The 21,090-nt window shown below is 43.4% G+C and overlaps 1 protein-coding gene across 2 annotated transcripts in view; it reads left to right on the forward strand.

Annotated features, from left to right (window-relative positions):
* The window catches only part of STAMBPL1 (STAM binding protein like 1), a 71,094-nt gene that overhangs the window by 34,807 nt on the left and 15,197 nt on the right, over window positions 1–21,090 (forward strand). For both annotated transcript variants that reach the window (XM_075842658.1, XM_075842659.1), the window contains exons 5-8: window positions 1,213–1,308; window positions 3,374–3,743; window positions 4,371–4,495; window positions 17,340–17,477. In XM_075842658.1, the coding sequence (XP_075698773.1) occupies window positions 1,213–1,308; window positions 3,374–3,743; window positions 4,371–4,495; window positions 17,340–17,477 (729 nt within the window). The remainder of the gene's footprint in view (window positions 1–1,212; window positions 1,309–3,373; window positions 3,744–4,370; window positions 4,496–17,339; window positions 17,478–21,090) is intronic.

Genomic DNA, 21,090 nt, shown 5'->3' on the forward strand with positions numbered 1-21,090 from the left:
CTTCAGCTCGTCTGCATTGTTGGGTCTGGTGTCTCATCTTCCTCTTGACAATACCCCATAGATTCTCTATGGGGTTTAGGTAAGCGAGTTTGCTGGCCAATCAAGCACAGTGATACTGTGGTTATTAAACCAGGTATTGGTACTTTTGGCATTGTGGGCAGGTGCCAAGTCCTGCTGGAAATTGATATCAGCATCTCCATAAAGCTTGTCAGCAGAGGGAAGCATGAAGCGCCCTAAAATTTCCTGCTAGACGACTGCGGTGACTCTGGACTTGATATAACAAAGTGGACCAACACCAGCAGATGACATGGCCCCCAAACCATCACTGACTGTGGAAACTTCACACAGGACCACAAGCAACTTGGATTGATGCCTCTCCACTCTTCCTCCATACTCTGGGACCTTGATTTCCAAATTAAATGAAAAATTTACTTTCATCTGAAAACAGGACTTTGGACACTGAGCACCAGTGTTGGACCACTGTGTTATATCAAGACCAGAGTCAGCGCAGCGCCTACCAGGAAATATTCGAGCATTCCATGCTTCCATCTGCTGACAAGCTTTATGGAGACGCTGATTTCATTTTCCAAAAGGACCTGGCACCTGCCCACACTGCCAGAAGTACCAATATCTGGTTTAATAACCACAGGATCACAGTGCTTAATTGGCCAGCAAACTCACCCGACCTAAACCCCACAGAGAATCTATAGGGTATTGTCAAGAGGAAGTTGAGAGACACCAGACCCAACAATGCAGACGAGCTGAAGGCCGCTATCAAAGCAACCTGGGCTCCATAACACCTCAGCAGTGCCACAGGCTGATCGCCTCCATGCCACGCCGCATTGATAACACCTCAGCAGTGCCACAGGCTGATCGCCTCCATGCCACGCCGCATTGATAACACCTCAGCAGTGCCACAGGATGATCGCCTCCATGCCACGCCGCATTGATGCAGTAATTCATGCAAAAGGTGCCCGACCAAGTATGGAGAGCATATACTGTACATACTTTTCAGTAGGCCAAAATTTCGGTATTAAAAATATTTTTTGAAATTGGCCTTATTTAATATACTTTTTGCCAAGCACCATGATGTAAACGCTAATGTTGATCTACTCTCGATAAAGTAACCCTGCTTTCGATGTAATATTAAATGATCTCATGTATTACAAAATAACTTCTTACATTTGCCGTCTTTCATTAAACTTCTTTAAGAAATTGAAGGAGGTTGCATTTCCAAGGACAGATGACCTTAAAAAAAACCTTCTCAGGAAATATAACCTGGAATATCAGGAATACATGAGAGATATAGTAAGTTGGATATACAGTCAATATTATATTTGATAACTTTCTTGGAACGTGGAGTAGTATCGTATAGTTATTGATGTGCAATATGATATAAATACACCATCTGCGGAATTTGTGAAAATGGGAAGGATGTTCCTTTTGCTACATTGAAGGGTCGCCCAGCCCCAAAGTGTTCAAATATAAAACTCAAATACACAAACACGTCATTCAGTGTTCAAGGTTTGTAAAATAGAGGATTACCTCCCTGTCATTATAGACTGTCCAATAGGACAAAAAACAGAGACTCACGTGACCAATTTATAGCCAAGACCAGAGCCAGATTTGTTACAGCCAGTCTAAGTAGAGAGTGTATTTAATCAAAGCATGCCTTCAAGGCTGTGAGTCATTCTGTATCTGTTTAGTTAAGCAAATGCCATCTCCTAAATTGTCCTCTACTTCCAAGGAGAGTTTGATTGGTACACCAAGAAAATTATTCATCTTGCTAATACAAAGACATTATACATTGTATTTTTTTAAACCCTTTAACCAAGATATTTTTTGCCTTTAGACCTGGAAGAAACGTTTGTTTTTTGCTTCCTTGCATTCCAGCGTTTATAGGTGGATATATGCGCCTTATCTTTGGGGGGAGGGGGACAAGATATGTTCAAATATGCATCCTCACTGGAAAGCCCTGGGAGCCTCTGTTAGGCCCCTGGCTATTTGCATAAAAAGTCTCCTCCCTTTATTAATTCCTCAAAGGTGCCACAATAATTATAAATTGTGGCATCTAAGGTGTTAAACAGCTAGGAGAGGAGCTTTCTCCGATCCCATCCATTACCATGGCATTGCAACTGTCAATCACAGCCAAGGTCCAACAGGTAATCCTGCAGGTACAGAAGGATATCCAAATGCCTTGTGCGTCCAAATGTGCAAAGGAGTTAAAGTTTTCTGATTTGAGTTTCAGCTAAATATCAGATTTTCATCAAGTCTTAAAAATACACCAATATAATCAACTAAGAAGCTGAATGATCAGACCATGATGTATAAGGTTTGGCTGCTCCTCCCCGTTTTAAAAATATAGCCCTGAAGCTTCACTACCGGAATCTGGTCTTATTCACATAACTTTACTTTGATCAAGTGAGATATCTAAGGGCTGCAGAAAAAGAGTTGATGCCTATTAAAGGAGTTGTCTGCTTTGAAATATCCCTTTTTCTTAGGAGCACCTCCCAACCATGAGCTAATACCATGCTGTGATCCCTCCTAGCTATGCGCTGTGATCTGTTGGGAAACACATTGGTAAGAATGCAATTTCCCTACAGCGCTACAGCAGGAGAAATTAAGCATTACACTTTTTCAGTTTAAATCAATGGCCTGTTTTTTCAATGCATAAATGTGTCAGGTCCTCGCGGCTATCAAATAGCCTGTTAATGGCTGCGCGTTACTGCGTTACCTGCAAAATCGTGCAGCCGTTAATTAATACACCCTTTACGACTGCATGATTTTGCAGGTAACTGGTCATTTTACCAGCAATAACTCGCGGCCATTAACAGGTTATTTGACAGTTAAGCCGAACATGATGACGGCGCAATTGTTGTCCATGTCGCGACCGGGTCTGGGCCGTTCTGTTTGGATTTCCCCATAGATGCTTTTTGTACTTGATATCCACTTTGGCTTTATAGATAAGGGTCCAGAATGGGGGACCCAACATATTAACTTAGAATTCTCTAATAGGGCATTTCGAAATGTGTTCTTTAAACCAGACAACCCATCTATGCAGCAAAGGTTGTAAAATGATTTTAAAGACTGGGCTTCACCAAACTACTGTTGGGTAGAAAATCTGCAAAATAATTTTTCTCATGGCATTCCTGCAAACGCATCAACGATCTATATCCTGTTATTTACTACAGCTTGTAGTCTGCCAGGGGACTCCATGTTACAAGATGTTGTAAAGCGACACGCACACAAATGGGAACAGGGGAGATATGAAAGTCCCACAGCCCTACATTTCTAAAGAGAGCCATTCTTATAATATCCTACAGTAGGAAATTGCCAACTATAGCGGACCTCATGGTTATATTTTTATTGGTAGAATGAGCGAAAAGCAGAATGTCTGAAGAAGACGGAACAGCAACAGCTCATTGAGGCAGAGAAGAAGCGGGTGGCACAGCTACGACAGCAACAAATAGCGACTGAGCAATTCAGCTTTTTCGAAGACCAGCTCCGGAAACAAGACCGGATGCGAGACCAGCTGAAACATCAAGATAATCTTAGCCTTAAGTCTAAGGTGTCTGAGCAAACAGATGGAACTATGATATCTTGTTTTCCTTCTCCTAAACGCAACTCATTGGCTAATGTACTTTCTGGGAAAACTGTAAAGAATGATGCAGCCATGTATGCTGGACAGTCCCCTCCTATAAGCAGAGCTTTAAAACCAGCCGCAACTTTAAGTGCCGTACAAAGTAAGTTCTTGATACCTACCACATTGTTGTTGTAACATCTATGCACATATTAACGAAAACCCATTATATACCCAATATAGATTTCCATCCACCTGTCAGTACAGCCCACGGTATAGCAGTCCACTGACCTGTTAGGCAGTATTAGGGTGTTAGTATTTTCACAGCAGTTACTGTATATATCATCCAGGGCCGGCCTTTGGGGTGTGTGGCCTGTACAGTCACATATGGCGCATCACCTGTCATTACTGAAGGTTGCGCCATTGGGTCTGATGGCTTTGGCACTATGAGCTAGATCCCTCACTTGGTACCTGAACCTATGAAAAGGCGGATACACAGAATGTAGATTCATTTTCTGGTACTGGTTGGGCAGTGTTTTATTTAGGCATCTTTCTATTTGGACACTCTACGGTAATGTTATTTGTGCACTATATTATTGTATTATATGGTCATCATGTTGTACACCATAAGAAAGGGGGGGTTGTCAATAGAAGGTACTACGCAGAGCAACATCCAACCTTAGATGGGCCCTCATGGCTGAAATGAGTCAGTGACGTATTTTGTGTAATATATGACGTTATCTGTGTGTTTGATATGCAGTTTTTCCTAACCATTTTTATTTTCTATCAGATGAAATTGTGGAAGGATTGCGAATAGTTGTTCTGCCCAAAGATCTCTCTCAAAAATTTCTGCAATTGGCAGAAGCAAATACAAGTAGAGGAATTGAGACGTGCGGGATTCTTTGTGGTAAACTGGTGAGAGTGTTTTTTTTTTTACTGAACGCATTCTACACCGATTCAGTTAAAACTTACAAAAAGAAAAAAACTATTTAGAACTTGACTATGATGCTAAATCTTAACTTTTAGTATGTGTGCAATTTTTCTCTTGTGAGGGCAAATGTTTCTGCTGCAGACCTATCATTATCTGTTTCCAGGAGAGGAAGTAGCTCTCTGGCAAATTACATTGTCCGCCAGATTAGTTCTCATGAGGTTGCCTTTTCTGTCACAAAGTTGCACAACTTTTCTCCTTGGCACTTAAAGGGATTATGTCATGAATCATTTTCATACCAAAAGTCCAGAAATGCTATAAATAGCGGTTTTAAAGTAATTTGCAGTGTTTCTGGCATAAAAAAACAAACAAACCTATTTCATCATCTTTTGCATCCCTGTGTCCCCCTTATTGCTGCTGCTAATGTGTGCTGCTAGGGAGAGGCATTGAGCCTAAAGAGCCTTTGTCACCACATTATAAGTGGCCTATCTTCTACATAATGTGATCGGCGCTGTAATGTAGATTACAGAAGTCTTTTTTTTATTATTTAGAAAAACTATCATCTTTGACGAAGTTACGACATATTTTAGCTTTATGCTAAAGACTTTCTTAATAGACAACTGGGCGTGTTTTACTTTTTGACCAAGTGGGCGTTGTGGAGAGAAGTGTATGACGCTGACCAATTCGGAATAGACATCACGTCCTGGCTGGAAGTGATGCCTATTTACTGTCAGGACACTTGAGTAACATTAATGTGTGTGTATGTGGCTGCACATAGTGATCTAGTAAGATCAGTATGTGCTGAATAAGTGGAGAGAAGTGTATGACGCTGATTGGTCACTGATTGGTCAGCGTCATACACTTCTCTCCACAATGCCCACTTGGTCAAAAAGTAAAAACACGCCCAGTTGGGCATTAAGAAATTCATTAGCATAAAGCTTATATAGGTCATAACTCCGTCAAAAATGATTGTTTTTCTAAACAAAAAACTGCTGTAATCTACATTACAGCGCCGATCACATCATGTACAATATAGGCCACTTATAATGTGGTGACAGAGACTCTTTAAAGCGGTTGTCCAGTTTGAGCAAATGAATGTTATTTTTAGTATAATAAAAATGTATACAATTTTCCCATATACTTTCTGTATTAATTCCTCATGGTTTTCAAGATCTCTGCTTGTTGTTACTTGGAAACATTAATTGTTTATTTCCTGTGGATAAAATTCTGTCCTGGTCATGTGATGGACACACAGGTGCACGGTTCGTTACAGTATGTCAGAGCTGTGTCTTCTAATGATCCCTGCACCTATGTGTCCATCACATGACCATGGATAAAATTTTACCCACCGGAAGTAAACCATGAATGTTCTTACTGAATAACAACAAGCAGATGTCTTGAAAACTGTGAGGAATTAATACAGAAAGTATATTGGAAAGTTGTATAACTTGAAATAATCCAAAAAATAACATTAATTTTCTAAAAACCGGACAAGCCCTTTAATCAGTCTCCTTCCATCTCTGGCAGCTGACAATATTGCCCCTTTTTCCAATCCAGCTTTCAAATCCTGAGAAGCTGAGAAGATGGGAGTCTCCTAAACAGCTGCCATGTTACTATAAAGGCACTGCCCACCACTGACAAACCTAAAGCTATTTCTATTGGCTGCTCTGCAGTAAACAGAGGATCACTATGCAGAGACTTTACTGTCAGGAGAATGACAGAGTATGTGTGTCCATGTGGGCACATTCTTATACACTTGAACACCAGGTGGCGCCATACTATCTAAATGTAATAACTCTTCACTGGATAATGTCTTAAAATTTCAGTTTAACCCTTTCATGACCAAGGGTCATTGATTCCCCTGTGTCCAGGTCAAATTTTCCATTTCCCATATATGCCCTTTTTTTAAACAATAATATCTTTGCAACCGCTTTGAATATCATAACTATTTTTACATATATATTTATTTTTTTTTACAAAACTTATGAGGCTTTCATTTTCTAGGTTAATTTAATTAATTTCATGTTTTTTAAGTGAACAGTTAGGAGGGAGGGGGTTGGGGAGGAAAGGAGACTGATAAGTGGAGGAAGAGGCATTTTTCTCTAATAAGATGCTAGTATATTACAAAGTTTCTTTCATATTCACTTGTACTATTAATTTATGCAAAGTTTCTTAAAAACTCATTTCTATATATTTGCAAGGGGAAAGGAATCATGTCACATGTCCATGATTTCCCACAGTTGTTTTCACCTTTTCCACAGTTACGGTCCTACCTACGTAATCCACTGAAAAGACGGTATTGTAATGGCTGTGAATTATTTAGCGAGTTGAAGCTGTTGACTAATAGTTTCATAGTTACAACTTATAAGTTGTGTTTTCCATTTAATATTTTTTTCCTGAAACCTATGGATAGAATTTTTTATTCTTTCTGCGTCGGTTTTCTAGTGTAAAAAGTTGCAAATGCCTCAAAAGTCACAAAAAAGTAAACTTTTGAGGCATTTGCATAGCTTACGCCACTTTACTAAAGTAGCCAGGGCTTAAGGTAATGGATAAATAGAGTAAACCGCGCTGGAGGGAATGTTTTTATTTGCATTTAGACAATTCTTGGGTTGGCAACAGGTCTTGACAATACAGTCTGGTCGGGACTTGTCTTGGTATATAGAGAAATACAAAAAAGGGGGAAAGACCCGCACCTGATAAAATAGTAGTTTATGCAATTCGCCAGATAGTCAGTACTTCATACTTACACAATCCCATATGGGAAAAACATCTCGTCTGGTTCTCCTGGACCTCGCTCGTTCACCTTCTCCTCTGGGTGTGGTGAAGATTAACAGACTCCAGAGGAAGCAATCGGTGTGTTGTGACGCAGGAGTAGATTTGAATTCCGGACAGCAAGAGATGTGCCGAATATTCTAAGACTGGCGCCTCAAACCCTAGTTTTAACCGAAATAGCAGTGGAGTGATATGCGCCTAATTTATTAAGGAACCTACGTATCTTCTTATATTAGACGCATCTTACTCTAGTGCAATTTAGGTTAATTAAGCTAATTACCTAAGGGGAACTTGTTTGTAGGTTTGGAGCCACTAAACCGCCTGCGTGCCATCATACAGCTTGGGTTCAGCTTCCCAAACCTGCCTACCTCCAAAACAAATGTTTAAGGAAATAGTACAGTAAATTACAACTTACCGAGTTGATACAGAGTCAGAAGTGGCTTCATGTGCACAATATGCATGCGCCCGATGCCGGTGGACTCCTTTCCCGGACTCCTTTTGGTAAATTGTAATTTACTTTACTAACTATTCCCTAAACATCAGTTTTTACATAGGCAAGTTTGGAACTCCAGCTGCATAATGACATGCTGGCAGTTTAGTGGCTCCAAACCTGCTGACGGGTTCCCTTTAAGAAAAGTACAGCTAATAGTTACTGTCAGCACAGAACTGTATTTTTCCCCTTGCAAATATATCTGCAACTATTTGTACACAATTAACTGTGGCTTGAGATTTAGGTTCACCTTTGTTGAAATGTAATGCATTTGGAAATCACACAAAATAGCAAATATAATATAAATGTATGGGATTGTGTATTGTAAAACCGTGTAAATATGTCACTTGCCTGTTAGCATATTTTTAAGCTACAAAGAAAAGTAAAAAATAAGAAATAATGGCAAATGGGTTGTAATGGATACGGGGTAGGGAGACGACAGGTGAGCCCTAATCTACCCTCAACTCAGTCCCTGCCTACTTGCGCGGCCCATCCTAAGTGAAGCGTACAACTGGGCGACGGTCCCTATGCTCAGTAAGTGAAAGACAGACAACACGAGACAAGGGCACACAGAAGCAAGGGGGGGTTGGGGCAGTTTCCCACGGAAAACCGTGAGCAACAGGCAGTGGTGAACGAGCCGAATCAAACCAGGAGAGTACGTAGTAGCAAAACAGAGCAGGAGAATAGTCAGGCAAGCCAGGGTCAAAAGTTACAGCGGTCAATCAGGTAAATAGCAGGAATAGCAGAGCCAGGAAACAAGAGAATCACAGGCAAGGAACATGCTGCAAGTGAGGGTATAAATAGACCAAGGGCGGGAGCTAGAACTGTCAGGCCAGGCTGTGATAGGTTCTCCCTCTCCTCAGCCTGCAAGCCTGAGTGGTAACAGATCGCGTCACTCTAGCAGACCTTGGAGCTGATGAGGGCTGATTAAACCCGGGCGTCGACACAGAACCTGTGTCAGGCAAACCCTTTACATAGGTAATGAATTTTGTTTCTTCACCTCTGTCTTGTATGTATTTCCTCAGTCCTTGTTTGTTTGTCTTGTTTAGTTGTTCAGTTTTATCCTGTGTAAATTATTCTCTGTTTTGCTTCGCCTCGCCTGGTTTCACTGGGTTTTGGATCTGTTTCGTTTTGATTTTATTGCCTATGCTTCCTATTGTTTTGTTAATTTTAATTAGGGACAGTGTTTTGGACAGTGTCTAGTGTTAGGGTCAATGCCTAGGTATAGATCCAGGGATAGGGCAAGCTAGAGTTATGGTTAGCATGTTTCCCTCATCATCATCTGTTTGTTACCATCGTTCAACTATTATCAGTAGCCATCATCAGTTTGCAGCCATCATCTGCCTGACATCATCATTTTCTTCCCATCCCTGTCTTCAATCAGAGTTCCTGCTTCTTGTATTTCTCTTGCCTGCTAGTATTGTGATAAGTGCCCCATATTTGCCATTCCTTTGACAGTTCGGTAGGCTCATAATTTAGTCCTACTGTAAGTCCTGGGGATAACTAAGTGCTGGGAGACACTGTTAGTTCCAAGGAAAGGAGATTGCTATAGGTGAAGCCCAGTTGTGCCGACCAGTGGATAGCCGCGTCGTCAGATATACATTGTGTATTGTACCATATTGTAACTGTACATTGCATTCACCAAAACAGTAAATTATTCTCATGTTGCAAGTTGATGTAAAAAAAAATAATTTCCGAGCATTCAGTCCTATTTCAGGATGACACTGAATTATGCCCTTATTTCACATAATGTATATTCGATATCCCAGTCACTTGTAGCCATGGGAAAATAAATAGCCTTGTGGGAGAATTTTTAAATAGATACTGTAGTTAACATTCATGATTTGGGATTTTATGACATATACTCACTAGCTCTGAATAATATTAAGTGCTTCCAAGCATGCTACATTATTTACTTTTCATGTGCAAGAAATGTAGCATTTGCTTTCATACATTTGATGTAGATCACCATGACAGATAAGTTAAATTCAGATCAATTCAGTCAGATTGTTTTGACACATCAGTGAGTTACACGTAAAGAAGATCTTGGGTTGACAAGGATCACTAGTTTTTATCTGTCCCAGTTTTATATAAATCCCACTGGATTGGCTCTCTCTTTTTTTTTTGGTGCTATTATTCTGTATAAGCCCAGGTTTGGGGGTCAGCCTGGTGAATGGAGCACCCACAATTTGGATCTAGAATTCTGTTCACAGTGCGCCCCAATGAATACGTTGAATGCATATATACAGTCGAGTCATTATTATGACCACCTTCTACTTTTGAAGTTGGAATATTCCATGAAGGAAGTGATGTGTCGTGGGCTGGCTTGGTGGGTATATAAGATGTGCCATAGGCTGTCTGAACACATATCACTCTTTGTTGCAATGGGTAAAAGGGGTGATTGATCAGAGTTACAAGGGATGATTATTGGCCAAGGGTGACAGTATTTGTTAAACAGCGCAGTTTGTGAACTGTTCGCGTGCTGCTGTGGTGAAGGTGTATCGTGAGTGGGCAAATGGCACCATTGGGAATAAACCAATGTGGAAACTGTGGAGCACCACGTGCCATTGATGTGAGAGGTGTACGTTCGTTACAAAGGTGCGAGAGGGCCAAACGACACGCTACAGTAGAGCAGCTCACCATGAAAATCAACCAGACATGAGTGTAAAACCACAGTTCTTCAAACCCTACTGCGTATGGGGCTCCGAAGCAGACAGATGGTCACTGCTCCGATGTTAACAAAGGTGTATCGGGACAAAAAGGCTTCAATTTGCACGGCAGCATTCGAATTGGACCACCGATGGTTGGCAAAGGGTTGCCTTCTCCAATGAGTCACGTTTTCTGCTTCATCGAACAGATGGATGTTGGTGTGTCAGGCGAGAAACATCAGAGAACAGACACCCTGCAACCATTGCTGGAAGAACACAACCTGGTGGCGGCAGCGTTAAGGTCTGGGGAATTTTTTCATGGCATTCTCTGGGCCCACTCATCCATGTGGAAGGCAATCTGAACCGTTTTGGGTATATATCCATAATTTCAGATCACATCAAGCCATACATGCTGTTTGTCTTCCCTGGGGCAGATGGAATCTTCCAGTATGACAATGTGACATGTCACTCGGCTAGAAATGTCCAACAGTGGTTGGAAGAGCATGACTTTCAAGTACTTCCCTGGCCCCCTAATTCACCAGACTTGAACCCAATTGAGCCTGGCCACCATCTGTGGGAACACCTTGATCGTCCTTTTCGCTCTATGGATCCTCCCCCACACACCTTCCAGCAAATGTGGGATGCACCGCAGGCAGCATGGCTCCAGATACCTGAGACAACCTAATTGCACCTTTTATTGAGTCACTTCCATCCCGTCTAGCTGCTGTCCGTGCTGCACATGGCGGTTACGCTTGATATTAGCTGGTGGTGATAAATAACGTGGATCGACTGTGTATATACACAGTGTGTATATGTGTGTATGTGTATATTTATTCGTGTGTATGTATATATATGTATGTGTGTGTGTGTGTGTGTATATATATATATATATATATATATATATATATATATATGTCAGGGTAACTTCCTTTTCCCTGTTATTTCAACCGAATAACCACCTCCGTAAGTTGGAGTCTGAGAGCTTGCGTGGAGAAAATATATTAGGAGACAAGTTGGTACACATCCTCCCTCAGTCAAGTAGGAAGTAAGAACTAAACTTTTTATTGAACAAAGAAAGAAACACAATCTCCTCCAAGGAGATGTGGGACGTGCTTAAGCCCCATTGGCTCCTCAGCTGTAAGTTCTTCTGTACACTCCTCTTGCATTCCAGGGGTGGTGTCTCCATAGGCGTGTCCCTGATACATGCTCCATTTTGTTACATTCCAGTTCTTTGTGTAATATACTGATATTGTAATGATGGGGGTAGGGAAACGGACAAGTGAGCCCTAATCTACCCGCCACTCTGTCCCTGCCTACTTGCAACGACCCGCCCTAGGCGACAGGGTACAACTGGGCGGCGGTCCCTACGCTCAGTAAGTGCACGAGACAAACAGACAAGGGTACACAAAGCAAGGGGAAAGGGGAAGTTGCCCACGGCAACACCGTGAGCAACAAGAGTGGTGAACGAGCCGAGTCAAACCAGGAGTGTACGAGGTACCAAACGCAGAGCAGGAGAGTAGTCAGTAAGCCAGGGTCAGTATGGAGCAGGATCAAATAGATAGAAGCTGTAGCTAGGCCAGGAAACCACACGAGAAGAATCACAAGCAAAGGAGGAACAGGAAATGCAGGTATAAATAGACAGAGGGCGGGAGCTAGCTCCGTCTGGCCAGGCTGCGATAGGCTCTCCCACTCCTAAGCCTGCCAGCCTGAGTGGTGGAAGCTGGAGTCAGTCTCAGAGACATAGACTCAGGTGCAGACTGATTATGTATGGGCGTATCCACAGAAGTTGTGCCTGGCAGATCCTTTACAGTACCCCCCCTTTTATGAGGGGCCACCGGACCCTTTCTAAGTGGACCTGGTTTATTGGGGAAACGAAGGTGGAACTTCCTGACCAATACCCCAGCGTGAACATCCCGGGCGGGTACCCAAGTCCTCTCCTCAGGCCCGTATCCTCTCCAATGGACCAGGTACTGGAGGGAGCCTTGGACCATCTTGCTGTCCACAATCTTGGACACCTCGAATTCCACCCCCTCAGGGGTGAGAACGGGAACAGGAGGTTTCCTCGAGGGAGCCAAGGACGGGGAGCAGCGTTTAAGGAGGGAGGCATGAAACACGTCGTGTATTCGAAAAGATGGGGGCAGCTCCAGTCGGAAGGAGACAGGATTAAGGACTTCAATTACCTTATACGGCCCAATAAACCGGGGAGCAAACTTCTTGGACGGGACTTTAAGGCGCAAGTTCTTAGACGAAAGCCACACCAGATCCAAGACCACAAACAAGGGGTTAGCAGAACGTCTTCTATCTGCCTGAGTTTTTTGTACGCTCTGGGACGCCTCTAGGTTCTTCTGAACCTGGGCCCAGACTGTGCACAGTTCCCGATGAACGAGCTCTACCTCGGGATTGTTGGAACTACCAGGTGAAACGGAGGAGAACCGTGGATTAAACCCAAAATTACAGAAAAAGGGGGAGACCCCTGACGAGTTACTGACCCGGTTATTTAGGGAAAATTCGGCGAGGGGAATGAATGAGAACCAATCATATTGACAGTCAGAGATAAAACACCTTAAATATTGTTCTAGAGATTGATTAGTCCTCTCAGTTTGGCCATTAGTTTCAGGATGGAAGGCAGAGGAGAAGGACAGATCAATCTCCAACTTTTTACAGAAGGCTCTCCAAAACAATAAAACAAATTGTACCCCTCTGTCCGAAACAATATTGACAGGGACCCCATGGAGACGCAGGATGTGTTTGACAAACAAGGTAGCGAACGTCTTGGCATTGGGTAGTTTCTTGAGGGGCACAAAGTGGCACATCTTACTGAAGCAGTCTACTACAACCCACACCACCGACTTGCCTTGAGATGGAGGCAAATCGGTGATAAAATCCATGGAGATATGGGTCCAAGGTCTCTGGGGAATGGGCAAAGAACGTATTAATCCCGCTGGTCGGGACCTGGGATTCTTGGACTTAGCACAAACCTCACAAGCGGCGACGTAGGCCTTAACGTCTTTAGGCAACCCAGGCCACCAATAGCTTCTGGCAATGAGGTGTTTGGTACCCAGGACGCCTGGATGACCAGATAGTGTGGAGTCATGATTTTCCCTAAGTACCCTTAGCCGGAATTGCAGGGGAACAAACAGCTTGTCCTCAGGAAGGTTCCCGGGAGCTGAACCTTGATCAGCCGCAATTTCAGAGACTAAATCAGAATCAATAGAAGAAATGATTATACCAGGAGGCAAAATACAATCAGGATCTTCCTCCGAAGGAGGGCTGGCCATGAAGCTATGCGACAGTGCATCGGCCTTAATATTTTTAGACCCAGCCCTATAGGTAACCAAAAAGTTGAATCTGGTAAAAAATAGCGCCCATCGAGCTTGTCTCGGGTTTAGCCTCCGGGCAGATTCTAGGAAAACCAGATTCTTGTGGTCGGTAAGGACCGTTACCTGGTGCCTAGCCCCCTCCAGGAAGTGGCGCCACTCTTCAAATGCCCATTTAATGGCTAAGAGTTCGCGGTTGCCAATATCATAGTTACTCTCAGTGGGCGAAAACTTCCTGGAGAAGTAGGCACAGGGACGGAGATGGGTGAGGGACCTGGTACCCTGGGACAAGACAGCCCCCACTCCCACCTCGTATGCGTCAACTTCCACGATAAATGGCTCCATTTGGTTGGGCTGAACCAGTACCGGGGCCGAGATAAAGCACTTCTTAAGGACCTCAAAAGCCTGGACAGCCTCAGGAGGCCAGTGGAGGAGATCAGCACCTTTTGCGAGTGAGGTCCATAAGAGGCTTAGCGATGACCGAGAAGTTAGCAATAAATCTCCTGTAATAATTAGCGAAGCCCAAGAAACACTGTAACGCCTTCAGGGAGGCAGGTTGGACCCATTCCGCCACAGCCTGGACCTTGGCGGGGTCCATGCGGAATTCATGAGGAGTGAGGATTTGACCCAAAAATGGTATCTCCTGTACCCCAACCACACATTTTTCGGTTTTCGCAAACAGTTTGTTTTCCCGAAGGACCTGGAGCACCTTCCTGACATGCTCAATGTGGGAGGACAAGTCCTTGGAAAACACCAGTATGTCATCAAGGTACACTACAAGAAATACCCCCAGGTAATCTCTTAAAATCTCATTTATGAAATTCTGGAAGACCGCAGGAGCATTACACAACCCAAAGGGCATGACGAGGTATTCGAAATGACCTTCTGGCGTGTTAAACGCAGTCTTCCACTCATCCCCCTCTTTGATGCGGATAAGGTTATACGCCCCCCGTAGATCAAACTTAGAGAACCATTGGGCCCCCTGAACCTGATTAAAGAGATCAGGAATCAAAGGAAGGGGATACTGGTTCCTTACAGTGACCTTATTCAAGTTATGGTAGTCAATGCATGGCCTAAGACCACCATCCTTCTTCCCTACGAAGAAGAAGCCAGCACCTACTGGAGAAGTAGAGGGGCGAATGTAACCCTTGGCCAGGCATTCCTGGATATACTCTCTCATGGCTTCACGTTCGGGACAAGAAAGATTAAATATCCTACCCTTAGGGAGCTTAGCTCCTGGTACCAATTCGATAGCGCAATCGTATTCTCTATGAGGAGGTAACACTTCGGAGGCCTCCTTAGAGAAAACATCAGCGAAGTCCTGAAGAAAACTCAGGTAGCGTGTTCACCTGCTCAGGGGGAGAAATAGAATTAACAGCAAAACATGACGTCAAGCATTCATTACCCCATTTGGTAAGCTCCCCAGTTTTCCAGTCAAACGTGGGATTATGCAACTGCAACCAGGGAAGGCCTAAAACCAAATCGGATGATAATCCCTGCATCAACAGTACAGAGCACTGCTCCAAATGCATGGAGCCAAAAAGGAGTTCAAAAACAGGGGTATGCTGAGTAAAATAACCATTAGCAAGAGGAGTGGAGTCGATACCCACTACCGGGACAGGTTTAGGCAAATCAATCAAAGGCATAGCTAGAGACATAGCAAATTCCACAGACATGATATTGGCAGAAGACCCTGAATCCACGAAGGCACTGCCGGTACCAGACCTACCACCAAAAGAGACCTGAAAGGGAAGCAAGATTTTATTACGTTTCATATTTACGGGAAATACCTGTGCGCCCAAGTGACCTCCCCGATGATCACTTAGGCGCGGAAGTTTTCAGGCTGCTTATTCTTACACCTAGGACAGGTGTTCACTTGATGCTTGTCATCCCCACAATAGAAGCAGAGACCATTCTTTCTGCGGATCTCTCTACGTTGTCGGGGGGACACGGAGGCCCCGAGTTGCATAGGTACCTCCGAGTCTTCCGTGGAAGAGTGAAGCAACGGGACCTCGGGAGGCATCATGGGGGAGTCAGTGGGGAAAACACACAAACGTTCAAGTTGTCGTTCCCTGAGACGTCGGTCAAGTCGTACCGCTAAAGCCATAACCTGGTCTAGGGAGTCAGAAGAGGGATAGCTAACTAGCAGGTCTTTCAGGGCGTTCGACAGACCCAACCTAAACTGGCACCTTAAGGCAGGGTCATTCCACCGAGAAGCTACGCACCACTTCCTAAAATCAGAACAATACTCCTCAACAGGTCTCTTACCCTGACATAAGGTCACCAGCTGACTCTCGGCAAAGGCAGTCCTGTCAGTCTCGTCATAAATGAGTCCAAGAGCAGAAAAGAAACGATCAATGGAGGAAAATTCAGGGGCGTCAGGAGCCAAGGAGAAGGCCCACTCTTGGGGCCCTTACTGGAGCCGGGACATAATTATACCCACCCGCTGGCTCTCAGAACCTGAGGAGTGCGGCTTTAAGCGAAAGTAGAGCCTACAACTCTCCCGAAAGGAGAGAAAAGTCCTCCGGTCCCCTGAGAACCGGTCAGGCAACTTGGGGTGGGGTTCAAGAGGTGAGATGAGGGGCACTACCATGATAGCGTCAGGCTGGTTGACCCTCTGAGCCAGGGCCTGGACCTGTAGGGAGAGACCCTGCATTTGCTGGGCCAGGGTCTCAAGGGGGTCCATAGTAGAGTCAGGGACCAGGGTAGACTAGGTATATGGGCTTGTGATTATGTAGTGATGGGGGTAGGGAAACGGACAAGTGAGCCCTAATCTACCCGCCACTCTGTCCCTGCCTACTTGCAACGACCCGCCCTAGGCGACGGGGTACAACTGGGCGGCGGTCCCTACGCTCAGTAAGTGCACGAGACAAACAGACAAGGGTACACAAAGCAAGGGGAAAGGGGAAGTTGCCCACGGCAACACCGTGAGCAACAAGAGTGGTGAACGAGCCGAGTCAAACCAGGAGTGTACGAGGTACCAAACGCAGAGCAGGAGAGTAGTCAGTAGGCCAGGGTCAGTATGGAGCAGGATCAAATAGATAGAAACTGTAGCTAGGCCAGGAAACCACACAAGAAGAATCACAAGCAAAGGAGGAACAGGAAATGCAGGTATAAATAGACAGAGGGCGGGAGCTAGCTCCGTCCGGCCAGGCTGCGATAGGCTCTCCCACTCCTAAGCCTGCCAGCTTGAGTGGTGGAAGCTGGAGTCAGTCTCAGAGACATAGACTCAGGTGCAGACTGATTATGTATGGGCGTATCCACAGAAGTTGTGCCTGGCAGATCCTTTACAGATATATATACACATATATGCGAGGATAATATTTTTGCAAACAATATACATGGTAATGATCCCTGACATATATATATATATATATATATATATATATATATATATATATATATAATATTTCCAAACGAATTGGCAGCACTACACAGGACTCCAATTTAGTGGAAAAAGGTTTATTCGCCCATATGTCAGTGCAACGTTTCAGCCCACATGGGCCTTTCTCAAGCATGTGTGTGTATGTGTGTATATATATACATACATACATAATGTGGACAAATATTGTTGTCTCTCATCACTTTTAATTATGTTTTACAGACCCATGATGAGTTCACCATAACTCATGTAATTGTACCAAAGCAGTCTGCAGGGCCAGACTATTGTGACATGGAGAATGTGGAAGAACTATTTAATGTACAAGATCAGCACGATCTTCTTACCTTGGGCTGGATCCATGTAAGTAAAAAAGGAAATCTCTCCTGGCATTCCGTCTAGTTGAACTGTGACGATGTAAAGTTTGTAATAGGTGTAGTTGGTGTGGGCTGGAGGTTTTATCTGGATATTGTAGTGTTGGCTTATAGTAGAATATTAACATTTTAATTTTTTTAAAAGCTTGTTTTGAGTACCCAATAATGTTACAATAGCTGTAGCCTACCATAACCCTCCCTCTCAATCCACTGACCCGTGGTCCAGCTGGTCAAGAGGAAGGTTTTCACAAAGGTCTAATATTGCATTATTGAAAAATGGCGCTACTGGTAAACCATGCATCCCTAGAGAACAGAAGTCAATTTAGGCGTAAAAGTGAACTAGAATATATTCCGTTAACATGCTTCCATCCTTGGTGTATCCAAATACATTCCTGACATTTTCTAATTATCAAGGGGGATTTAAACCATAGAATTTGATACCATGTCAACATATTTAAAAGACACCCCCATTCTTAGAATTTGTGGGGTCCACATTGGTTGGTACCCCAGCAATCTGATTTTTATAGCATATCTAAAAAGTCTATGGTGGGAAAACCCAATGCAATGTTACATTAAGTAGTTGTTTATCTAATTTTACAATCCGCAGCAGCATGAAGAGATTTTTAAAATATTTCTCCAGTCAACCATTTGTGATGACATTTTGGTCCTATGGAAGTTTTCAAGGCATATGAAGCAGTTTACAAAACGGGGAATATTAGCACGCAATCTTCTTAGTCTCACCTATTCTGCTGAGCTTTGAATGTTCTACGTATTGTGAATGTAAGACCATTCTTCCTAACCAAACATTTTTGATCCAATGCATCTACCATCAATGCCATACAAGCAATTTTGCACTATACGCTATCGATGTTCAAATAACTGCTGATGAGAAAGGACAATCGCAACTTCTTGGGTTAAAAGCGTTTACTTAGGCCCCCTATCATACAAAGACATTTTATTCAATTGTGTGCTTCCAACTCCTATGACAACAGTTTGGGGATGACCCTTTCCTGTTCTAGACTGTGTCACTGTGCAAGAGGTCAGGTACATAAAAACATGGTTTGGTGTGGAGAAACTCTAGTGGCCTGCACAGAGCCCTGACCTCAACCACATCAAACACCTTTGCGGTAAGTTTGTACGCAGATTGCGCGCCAGAACTTCTCGTCCGAAATAAGTGCCTGATCTCACAAATTCTCTCTTGGGTAGATGGGCACGAATTGCCACAGTCACGTTCCAAAATCTTGTGGAACGCCTTCCCAGAAGAGTGGAGGCTTTTATATACCCAAAGGGAGCCCTACTCCATTTTAACACCCATAATTTTTAAATGGGATGTCCAGTAAGCTCATATAGGTGTAATGGTCAGGTGTGCTCATACTTTAACCCCTTCCCGACATTTGACGTATCCATAAGCCAAAGTTGAGTAGGGGAAGTATGGAGCGGTATGTTACAGCCGACACTTCAGAGTAACTAGCGGCATCGCGCTCGAGCGTGATCCCGCTAGTCTAACTCGTTAAATGCTGCGGTCAATACTGACCACAGCATTTAAATCGTCAGGGGGGGGGCGATGGTTGCTATGACTGCATGGGGGCTTAATGAATGCCCCCAGGTCCGCCATCTTTGTACATCAGGTGCCTGTCAGAATCACGATATACTGCAATACATTAGTATTGCAGTATATCGTACAAGCGATCTGATGATCGCTGGTTGAAGTCCCCTAGGGGGACTAATAAAAAATGTAAAAATGAGTTAAATAAAGTTTTTTTTTTTGGTGTAAAAAATAAATAAAAAAATTCAAAGTTCAAAAAACCCCCCTTTTCCCATTTTCCCCCTAGAGCATAGTAAAAAAATAAATAAATAAACATAATTGGTATCGCCGCACCCGCAAAAGTCTGAAGTATTACAATATATCATTATTTAACCCGCACGGTGAAAGACGGAAAAAAAATAAATTGTAAACGCCAGAATGTCTATTTTTTGGTCACCTCATCTCCCACAAGAAAATGAAATAAAAAGTGATCAAACGCATGTACACCAAAAACTACAGCTAATGCTGCAAAAAATAAGTCCTCATACCACTTAATCGATGGAAAAATAAAAAAGTTGAGGCTCTCGGAATTTGGCGACGCAGAATACATTTTATTTTTTACACTTAGGTTTTTACATGTAAAAGTAGTAAAATATAGAAAAAACTATATATATTTGGTATCGCCGTAATTGTATTGACCCACAGAATAAAATTAATATGTTGTTTTAATTGCACAGTGAATTCCGTAAAAACGGTGCGCAAAAAAACATGGAGGAATTGCTGTTTTTTTCATTTTCTACCCCACAAATAATTTTTTTCCCGTTTCCTAGTACATTATACGGCAAAATAAATGGGCTACGAAAAACTACAACTACAACTTGTCCCGCAAAACTCAAGCCCTCATAGTACTATATCGTTGGAAAAATAAAGATGTTATGGCTTCTGGAATGTGGGGAGGAAAAAACTAAAATGAAAATCTGAAAGTTGTTTACGACGGGAAGGGGTTAAGCAAGATAAGCAAGATAATGTATATGTTTCACATTTTAGTCTTTGGAAGAAATTATGTTTCCTGTATCAGCTGACATTAGTTGGTCTCAAATGGTTCATTCTAAAATGTTAATCTTTCAAAATACTCTTTATTTAGTGATATAGAATTACAAGTGTAACATTATTTCAGAATTTCTTAGGCTCTGAGCACATCACGCTTTTTACCTACGTCTGAGTCATACAGTGGGCTAAGTCGCCTATACATCCTCTCCCCTTTCCCCATGGCATGAGTCCCCTTCACCTTTCTGCACCTAAGCAACCTGCTGGATGCGATAGTGGGAGCTGCTAAAGTGCCACGGAAGTCAAAGAGGTGGCTCTCTCTTGAAAGGTGGCAGCAACGGCATCCCCGTTCTGCTATTGAACCTCAAGTCTTTTACACCGGGATGCACCACAGCCCAGCAGAGCCACGCTGCTGGACAGTATATGGACAGTTATGTCAGCTCCAGTGACATAACTGTCCTCACCCTCCCACTCTAAGCTATGGCCACTGGCTTCTGTTTTGGGAGGCTTCAGCCATACCGTTGAAGTTGAAACTCCTCTTGCACCTCTTAAGCCCTAGGGAGGATATGTGTTGCCTCTTCGCCTTCTTTGGCAGAGACTTGGAGCTAGGCTGCCCTAGCGAAATAATTTGGCCACAGTAGCAGGTTGGCTGCAAGATGGGCAGGCTGGAGCCGTGCTCTGCCATGGTTCAGGTCATCGTCACAGGTGACCAGAGCCCATCTTCATACAGGGCATGACTTTTGGTCAGTAGTGTGCTTCATAGTGTTCTTTGGCTGGGGGAGCTCCAGTGATAATGTCCATATATGGACTGTGACGTCACTGAAGATTCCTGAGGTATCTGGAGTCATGTCATGGATTCCATACTGTGGTATCTGTCATCCATAGGCTATTATTTCCTCTGTTAAATGTATACTTTTTATTTTTATTTTACAGGAACCTGGATGGCTAGACAGAGGCCAAAAAGACACTCTTTTGGCCTCCATCTGACAAGGGTAGCTTATGGACACGTTTAGCATGTCCATAGGCTTTC

The sequence above is a fragment of the Rhinoderma darwinii genome, chromosome 11, assembly GCF_050947455.1.
Source record: "Rhinoderma darwinii isolate aRhiDar2 chromosome 11, aRhiDar2.hap1, whole genome shotgun sequence".
In the NCBI taxonomy this organism is placed as follows: Eukaryota; Metazoa; Chordata; class Amphibia; order Anura; family Rhinodermatidae; genus Rhinoderma; species Rhinoderma darwinii.